The sequence below is a fragment of the Dicentrarchus labrax genome, unplaced genomic scaffold (assembly GCF_905237075.1).
Source record: "Dicentrarchus labrax unplaced genomic scaffold, dlabrax2021, whole genome shotgun sequence".
Classification (NCBI taxonomy): domain Eukaryota; kingdom Metazoa; phylum Chordata; class Actinopteri; family Moronidae; genus Dicentrarchus; species Dicentrarchus labrax.
The window spans coordinates 18796438-18806104 of record NW_026136706.1 but is presented as its reverse complement, the minus strand read 5'-3'; the positions used below and the strand labels follow the sequence as shown (position 1 = coordinate 18806104).

Here is a 9667-nt window from a genome sequence, read left to right as displayed (position 1 = left end):
AAAAAATTGGTTCAGAAATGTTTATGTAAAAAGTTTTAATAGAAGAATCTTGATACAAAACTTTAATGCAAATATTTGTATTAATACTTACTGTATAGTGAAAATCAAAAGATTACATCACATCTCAGGTGTATAGCTTTTTCCTACAAAAGTAGTACCATTCAAACATAATATGAAGATATGACGAGGTAAGACTGAAGCACCAGAATTGTGCTCTACTTATTACAAATGTCTTCTGAGTTCCTTATAGACTAGTAAAGGGAGCGGTATAGGGTCTAAACTGACGTAAACCACAAGTACCGATGAGTATTACAGTGTTGTAGATAAAGACCAGAACTTGTCCTCCAATTTGACACCAAACACAATTTTCTTTTTCTGTGAGTTGACCTTCAATCAACCAATAGAGCAACATAAAGTAAATGACTGGACTTCATTTACTCATTAACCCATCTGTTGGGTGAGAGTGGTTTCTATGAGAACAAGTACACACTACTTGTTCAAGTGCAATTACTATAGCAGATAATCATGAAACGTAAGGACTATCCCCGTTTGTGGTTACATCAGGTACACGATAAGCACCCCGTCACTCTGCTTAAGTGTTGGCCAACACATTCAGTTCATATGATGAAGCTCAGGGCTGGGCAATACGTGGACATACTGTATCATTTACAATAATGTTAAGGTTTTCTTATGATGAATTACATTATTTATTTTAAACATTGAGTGTTTTCAGTTCACCTGAGATGAGTTGTCATTGTAGGAAGATCACAGGTGTTACTAATAACATTAACGATGTCTCTGTTGTATTCAAGTGTCCCAGTGAGTCGTCACAGTGAGTCAGCGAGAACAACAGCAGGACTTTCAGGAAACTGAAGCAGCTAAATGGAAGTCAGCCATCATTAACTTTATTATTTACACCTGAGCTTTTCCTACTGTGACGTGTCAAAATGTCTCCTGTGAAAATAAAAAAAACAAAAAACTAGAACTGTGATTTCGGTCACCCCGGCGACTCTGGACACTTATTTCTGCTGCATTACATTAAAGGCTCTGCACTCATTTTCACTGATTCTGACTGATTAGACCTCTACTTATATATCAGTTATTAACGAGGTTTTAATTACTGTATGACTGAGGAACTGAGATTTTCCTCACAGCTCTGATATGTTCAACTTGGCACTTAATATAACAGAAAAACATCCAAATATGGATCCCTCACATCAGCCAAAGTCTGTCATTCAAGGTAATTAAAACCATTATTGTTGGGAGTTATGAGGTCATCATGTATTTTTAAGACTTATAAATGTACAAGTTAAGTATAAATCAAGTTTAGTTTGTTGTTTGACCACAGTCACACAGATCGATCTCATCAAGCACAATAAGTGGAAACTATATGTGGACCATCAGTGTGCAGTACAAGCTTAAATTGACTCTTCGTCTGCTCCTGAATAAAAGAGAACTTGAGCTTCCAAACAAACTTGAACATATAATAAAGGAGACATTTTAAAGAGATCTAATAACAGTGATTTAGAAACAACTGTATTTCTTTCATATTGCCCAGCCCTAATGAGGCACATGTTATTGTCCTGAGGTCATACAATAACATATAGTAATAAACCAATTACTACAATCAGATCATTTAGGATACAGTAGTTAAGGCTTCCTATTTGATTACATTAATGCATACAAACACTTGTAAAGACACTGATGGTGTGAACTTGGTCCAACTTAGTGGAATGAATAATGCGCTTCTTCCTGTTTTCTAATAATTTCAAGTATGGAGTACCCATGTGTAGAGTGATCAGACTTCATAAACAGAGCAGGACAAGCACCGCTCTGAATGGTCACATATAGTAGTTCACTAATGAACTGAGTATGGCCTATAAGCATGTACAGCTGTGTTCAGGCTGGTTTCTCTTCCACATCGAGCTCTTCTTCATCTCTGTCGTCTTTAACGATCCCTTCATCGATGCTTTCCAGCCTCAGTCTCTGACCGTCCAGGTATCTGGGTCTCGGTGCTGCCCTGGTTGTAAACAGTCCCCCCGGCAGACCTAGATCCTCCCCAAACAGGGTGAGCTTAGCATCGCTCTCAATAGCCTTCGCCAGACAGGAGGCAAAGGTGTCGAGAGATTTGTGTACCTCTGCGTGGACTTGAACTGAGGACGTGTTGGTGTTTTCAGCTGAGGAGAACAACGCAGATTATTCGTGAGGTTCAACAGACAAACGTTACAGTAAACAAATCTTAAGCTCAGTGTGACGCTTTGTTGAGGGACCACAAAGTGATATTCCAAACCCTCAGGGAGTATAAAGCAAACTCCCTTCCCTCTAATCTTTAGTGGGGCAGGATGACGACAGATACCTTTGGAATGCTCCACCTGGTCTTCAAAGGTGACCGAGCTCCTCCTCTTCCCGGACTGATGCCCGTGGTGCTGTGTGTGGGAGGAGCCGTCTGTGGAGAAGTTATCCAGCAGCATCACGTCTGTGCCTGCATGGGAAACATTGCAGAGACAAAAAAAGGCTGCTTAATTGAGAGCAGTCATTTACAGAAACCCCAAAATGTGAAAGCAGCAACCATCTTAATTAAAAGGACACAAATTAGTTGGATGATCATTTATTTGTATTATACATGACATTACTTGCCCTACCTATGCCATCCTGAACTGAACACCATGAGCTGTGAAACAGGAATGTGAGACTGACTGTTACAAAGCTGTGGGAGTATGACGCAATAGAGTTACCATCTGCCAGCCTTTCGAAACATCATGTTTACACGTGCCGTGAATCACTATCTCCATTTTATGTTCAAGTTAAGATCAACAGTCCGGTTGTCAAAACAGGAGTTTAATGGCATTAACACATCTGTCAGTAAAGATGCAACATCTGCTGGTATAACAATCACTGCTGCCTGGTTGTTGACTAAATATTAGCATTAAATATAACTCAGGACAACAGTATATTGTAGATCTGAGACAATTCATTGATTGTTGATTAATCAACTGACAGTTTTTTTAAATCAGAATTTGGCAGATTATTTGTCTCATTCATTTTTTAAGAAATATATTATCTCTGGTTGTGATGTGATAATTCTTTTTTTTATGTTACTGTAAATTGACGGTATTTGAGTTTTAGACTCTTGCTCAAACAAAACAAACAAAAGATCTTTTTCTTTTTTTTCAAACAAAGAAAGAGAAGCTGTCACCTTGTTTCCAAATCACCAGTTTTTATGTTCTTTCTTAGCAGAAGCATAGGAAACCTTTGTTAGTTGGTCTATGTTGTGTGTATAGTTATTAAAGTATGACTAGTTAAAGGGTCCAGGATTTAGATTCTATACTTGTAGATTGTGAGCCACTTCCTGTTTAGAAGTCACTGATTACTGTAGTGTAGCCATCCCTTCTGCGTCCAGTGTGCAATACTTACATGAGTCCTGAGTGAAACTGAAGCCAGTGTCTCCTGTGCTGCTCCCTGGGGCCAGCAGATGGCCTCCACCGGCCAGCATGGCTGTCAGGTGTGGGGACATACCGAGGTCTGAAAGAACACAAGCAAGTTCTAGTTGTACAACGTCATACAACACATTGAATCACAACAACACGATCTAAACAGGCTGTATATATTATACATAAACCACCCACTGAATCTACTTATCACACTACCCATTCAATATCTATCCCAGCACTCTCTGCACTTACACCTACGCTCCCACTATTGTATACCTGTTTACAGTTTACAGAAACAGTTGAACACATATGTACATAATAGTTATACGTTTATGTTTGCTGATCACTGTTCTACAGTAGACTGAAAGCCACTCATGACAAGCAGAGCCACTTGCTGCTCTCCCACCTGTGATTCTGTTGGAGATGCTGAAGAGACGGGATGTCCTTTGCCGCGTGGCGAATGACTCTCTGTAGTAGCGATCTCCGAAACACATCCCCAGCAGCTCCTTCCTCACAGTTTTATTCCACAGACCGTAGATAAGCGGGTGGCACACGGCGCTGCACAAAGACAGCCACGCCACCAAAGTCTCCAGTCCCTGAGACACACTCCCTTGTCCCCACAAAGCCTCGGTACACACCACTCCAACATACGGCCCCCAGGTCATGAGGAAAGTGCCGATCACCACTAAGATGGTGACAAAGGCCTTGCACTGACTCCCTGCATACACTAGGCTCCGCCGGCTTCCATTAGAGGAAGTTGAGGTGCTTGAGTTTTTTCGTCCGTTCTTCTGAGATCCATTGGAGTCGTCCTGGGCAACAACAACTGTCCCACAGTGTACCTTCCTGGCTTTCATGCGGGCAACACGGAAAATGACACCGTAACAGGCCAGCATGATGATGAACGGGGGAAGGGTGCACCAGGTGACCCAGAAGGCGGTGTAGCTCGGCTCTCTGTGCCAAGACGCAACACATGTCCACTTGAAGCAGTCAAACTCGAAGGACGACCAGCCGAAAAGAGGAGGCAGACAGCCGATCAGGGAGTGTAACCACACGTAGGCGATGACGACAACCGCCCGGTTTCCTGTGATCTTCATGGGGTAGATCATCGGGTAAAGCACTGCGTAGTACCTGTTGGTACGAGAAGGCAACACAGTGAAGAAACCCTGCAGAAAGGAAACTCAACACTAGTCTCAAGGGAGCCGTCTGGTGCCAGTAACAGAGAAAGACTGCTCATTGTGAGTGATACAGAAGCAAAACAACAATGCTGTGAAAAGTGTTTTCTGAAAAGCTGCAAACAGAACAGGAGAGCTTGGCAGGGAGAACAAAAACATGCACTGTAATCAAAAATTCCCGAAGGTGCTGAGGGTAATTAGGACAGCAGTGAGAACAGTGACTGTATGCTACTGAGCTAATTTACAGTAGATCATAGTAACTACATTTTATAGTCCTTTGTGATACCTGACAACAGGGATCACAATATAACTGTAACCAGAGTGATAATCAACCTGAAATGACCCTAAAAAATATTTTTTACTTAACTTTAAGGCTGTAACTAACAATTATTTTCATTTTGGGTTAATTATTCTTTTATTAAATATCCCCCCCCCACTGTATAACATTCATAGTAAATAGGCAATTTCCCAGAGCCCCATGGGACATCATCCGAGCTTTTGTATAACCAGAACCAGGGAATGTTTGTTCGGCCTCTTTATAATTGATAAAAATTACTTGAAATGTTTAATCAATCATCTTTATTATTTGTGTTCTTTTATGGCTCACTACCTCTTAATAGAGCTAGGTATAGTTTTAATGACACCGGACTTACAGGACCAATACTAAAAGACAAACAGTTTGTATAACCTACATTGAGGAATATAAACATTTCCCCTTTTTTGAGCCCATTTTCCCCAAATACATAACTGTGTAATTTTATCTTAACACAAAACAACATAAAAAAATCTTTGTCTAAACAAAAACAGTGTAAATGAACAAAATTGTTATTAAAATGAGTGAATATCTAGTCAAAGAATAAGCAATGAAAAACGTTAGTCTGTGACTAACTACAAAGTCGTGAAAGTGCTGAATTAGCTTTATCTTTGTAGGGTTTTATTGGTTTATCAGTTTCTTATTTCTATAAATAGGAATCAATGGAAATAATCTGTGCCCTGCAGATGAATGGTGCATTCATGTCGGTTCACATTCAAAGTTATTTTGTGTAAGCCTGCCTAATGCTCGTCACTTGAGCCGGGAAAATCTCCAGAAAAATACCACGACCTAAGTGTGTGGTTAACCAATCTTATTTACAAGGCTACATACTGACCTTAAAGGGAAACACACCAAAAACAACATCTAAAAGTTTCAGAACATTGATATGTTTCTTCCAAAACCAGTAACACCACAAACATTGTCAAATCTCACATTCACTTTGTCGTAAGAATGAGGTAAAGATACATCTCACATAGAAAGGATAGATAATTGTGCTTTATATAGAGAAAATAAAGGAGATCACAGAAGTTTAGGGAAATCCCCCTTTTGTTGGCTTTTATGAAATACTTTCAGTGGTAGCAGCCACAAAATATGTTAACTGTTGTCACTCAGTGAAAGATATTATCACTGCATAAAGAATGACACCATTTACAGTACTGTATGTTTTGTTGTTCACTTTGATACCAACTGTGACAGCTGTAATCGGGATCCTGCTAACCTCATAAAGATGTGCCTAAAAACAGTTGGGAAGAAATTTTTATGACAGTTCCAAAAATAAACTGAATGCAAACTCAAGTCAGTCTTATAACTGAAATATCTGCTGTTACATCTCACGCTCACTTGTGAAAATTAACACTTTCGCCTTTGAGAACATTAGACATTTGAATTTCTCCTAGACCTCCATCTGTGCTTATGAATAAAAAGCCTATTGTGTTTGAATGAATTTAATCCTCTCCTCCAATAGTTCATATTGAAATGTAACCATACATGTATACCTAAACAAAATACCAATTTACCACAGCTTTGCAAGGTAACATGGCCAACTGATAATCACATAACAACCACCAACTTAAGACTGATTATCTATGCATTTTCTATGGATCTATGTATTTATTGCAGACATAAATACTCAAACTACTCCACTGGCAACAACACTTGTTTTTTATGAAAACAGTGGCATCACTCTTAAAAATGCACTTTGTCTGGGTCATGACTTATTAAATTACAATGGAACAAATGGGTTCAATTCAAACATTCCTTCTCAGCTATGCTCTCCCTAAAAAGGCCGTATTCAGACCAAATCAGACGTTGCAGCGATTAGCCACAGGCTAGTGCGGCAGTGTTTGTTTGTTTGTCTTATTTGTGCTTAAACGTAACCACTGTGAAACAATCAAAGAATAATGTTTTATTTCTCTGATTAACCTGGGCCAGTGAGCAGCTGCACTGGTCATAGTACTCCAGTGTCTTGTCTTTAAATGATTTAAATATATGACTCTACAGGGATTATCCAACTGAGTACGAGTTCAATAATTATCCAGCACTAACCTGTCAATGGCAATAGCTCCAAGGGTGAGCATGCTGGCAGAGCTGATGAGCAAGTAGAGCAGGGCAGTGAAGTTACACCACACCACCCCAAACACCCACTCTCTCTTTACTGAGCTCACGGCAACAAAGGGCAGCACCAGCATGGACAGCAGCAGGTTGGACAGCGTCAGGCTGAACACAAACTTGTTGCTGGGTGTGAGCAGATAAGGCCTGCGATAAAGGGTTGCCACAATCAAGAGGTTCCCCAGGCAGGCGAGGAGTGTGATGGTCACAATGGAGACTGACTCCAGGGCAGACAGACCCTCACCATTCCCCACCGTGGTGCAGTTCCTACTGGTGTTCATGGTGAGAGACTGGGCCACCAGACAGGTGAAGGATTGGTAGGACACTGTGAGGAGAAAAACGTGGTTAGAAATGGTGTCCCAGGATATTACAGAGACGGCATTGCTAAAAAAATCTCCTTTTTCTTCTAATTTTACTGTATTAGTGGGTTTTTTTCTAACTGTACTGTATAAGTGTTATTAATAATAAATAAAGTTTTAAGTCTAATGTCTATCAAGACATAATATTTTGTGTTTCAACCAAACATCCTTTCTGTTTTCATTCCTTTAAGGATCATTGTAACTGACAACAGTAATAATTGTGTAATATTGCGAAACCGGGATATTTTCTGAGACATTTACTGTACTGTGAAAATCTTACACTGTTGTAACCCTATTTCTCAAACCCCAAAGTGATTTATTCTTTCTTTTGTCTGACCAACAGAATAAAACCCAATTATATTTAAGTTACAATTATATATAAAACATAGAAAAGAAGCAAATCCTGACATTTCAGAAACTGGAACCAGAGGATTTTTGAGATTTTTGACAAGTAACCAAATATGAAAATAGTTGCAGAATAATGTAACTTTGACAAACATTAACACTGACTATGTTCACAGTGAGACATTACACACTTCAAGCAAGTTTCAAGAGCCTAATATTTGCTTTTCATACTGCACAGAAATGAACTGAAACAAGTGGCTGCAAGAATGGTTAGTTGTGATGTAATGTGATTTTAAGTAAATGTCCTCAAACATAAAAAACAAACACTGATGTGGTCCTGGAAGGATATGTCTTTGGATTGAAGCCTGTAAAATGTATGAACACATTTAGCTACTGTCCTCTCATGGCTTTAAAGCAGTGGTGGAAAGTAATTAAGTACATTTCATCAAGTATTACACTTAAAACCCAGTTCTGAGGTATTTGTAGTTAACTTAAGTATTTCCCTTTTGTTGCTTCTTTATAGCTCTACTCCACTCAATCTCAGAGCCAAACACTGCACATTTTACTCCACTACATTTGTCTTAACAGCTCTAGTTACAGGTTACTTAGCAGATTAACATTTTACATACAAAACACATATCAAATGTATCAAATAAGATCTATTTGCATAGATTAAACTAGCCAACAGTATATAAATGTGTCAATAGTAGCTCCAACCGGCATCCGTACTAATAATCCAATGATTTAATAAATAATAATAATAATAATAATTATAATTATAATAAAGCAGATAAGACTTATTAAGAATGCAGGACTTTTCTTTGTAAGTAAGCTACTTTTACTTTTAAGCAAAAGACCGGAACACTGTTTCTACCACCGGATAAAGTTAATAGTTTACCATATATCTGAGTAATTATATAGTTTCAATGTTACACCAACTCAAAAGCCTCCAGGCTGAAATCCTCACTGATAAACCGCCTGTGACCACAGTTTGAGCTCCAGCCCAGCAAAGTCGCGGAAATGTCTCAAATTCACCCTTATTTTGAAGCAGAAACCCATATCTTTCACCATGGCGTTAAGTTACTCGTTTAAAGTCGACTTTTAACGTGTAACCAAGCGATATGTAAGGTTTGTTTACAGCGGTAGAGCAGAGAGCGGCTGCAGCTCTCAGACTGACACCAGTTAGCACCGCCGCTAACTAACTACCGTTAGTTAGCCTAGGTTAGCTCAAACTTTTTCCCATTGTCCCCCCCACACACACACAGACAGGCAGACAGATAGACAGGAAGACAGACAGACAGGCACTGCTCTATCCCTCTTATACCTGCTTTGGTTCGGCGCTGTGGATCCACATTTTCTCCTCCTCAAAGACAACTCGTCCATCCTACGAGTCCGCTTCCACAGTCTGACCCAGTAACCGAGAGCTGAGGCGGAAGAAACCTCCGACAGCCCCCCGACATTGTTCAGTTTGTTACCGTTTGTCCCTCCTCAGCCGAATCACCAACGGCCAGCTGCGGCTGCAATGGCGTCCTCCTCCCACCTCCCTCTGAGAGCTGACTCCTTCAGTGTGTGGGTGGTCGCCGAGGAAGCATTGCCTTGTTTTTATATCGCCATTGGAGCTGCTAACGCCATTTCTCTGTGGTTATCGTTTGTCCTGCTGCTGCTTTTCATTTATGTGCATTTTTTTTTCCTTCTTCTCCCCCATTATTTTTTTTTATCACCATGACAACTGTGTGTGTTGAAAGGCATAAATGTACATTTTTATTCTGTTTGGGATACAACGTGTGGTTAGTGTAGGCGTTTTGTATTTATGTTTACAAAAACAATGTACGCATGTGTATTTCTTTAATAGCAGCCTGGTGGTGTTTATGAATGAAGTTACTACGCAGCATCAGTTTTATCCGCCTGGACCACCCACGGACATCAAAGCTTCCCGCA

At 39.9% G+C, this 9667-nt stretch overlaps 2 protein-coding genes across 2 annotated transcripts in view; one reads left to right on the top strand and one right to left on the bottom strand.

The window, feature by feature from the left end:
* The window catches only part of rpl24 (ribosomal protein L24), a 73772-nt gene that overhangs the window by 36923 nt on the left and 27182 nt on the right, over positions 1-9667 (top strand). The gene's annotated exons all lie outside the window — the stretch shown is intronic.
* On the bottom strand, positions 21-9252 carry gpr161a (G protein-coupled receptor 161a). The gene is made up of 6 exons (XM_051404676.1): positions 9054-9252; positions 6963-7350; positions 3838-4559; positions 3415-3522; positions 2357-2482; positions 21-2177 (listed from the first exon to the last, which is right to left on the bottom strand). Exons 2-6 carry the CDS (start codon positions 7304-7306, stop codon positions 1900-1902), a joined length of 1578 nt encoding a protein of 525 aa, XP_051260636.1. The 5' UTR covers positions 7307-7350; positions 9054-9252; the 3' UTR covers positions 21-1899.

Bases quoted from the DNA above. Each gene is read 5' to 3' on its own strand.
- gpr161a (XM_051404676.1), bottom strand. From the start codon at position 7,306: ATGAACACCAGTAGGAACTGCACCACGGTGGGGAATGGTGAGGGTCTG. The intron at 4,560-6,962 runs GTTAGTGCTGGA...TCGTACCAACAG, and splicing joins GGAGCTATTGCCATTGACAG to GTACTACGCAGTGCTTTACC. The intron at 3,523-3,837 runs GTGGGAGAGCAG...GTGTTCTTTCAG, and splicing joins CATCTCCAACAGAATCACAG to ACCTCGGTATGTCCCCACAC.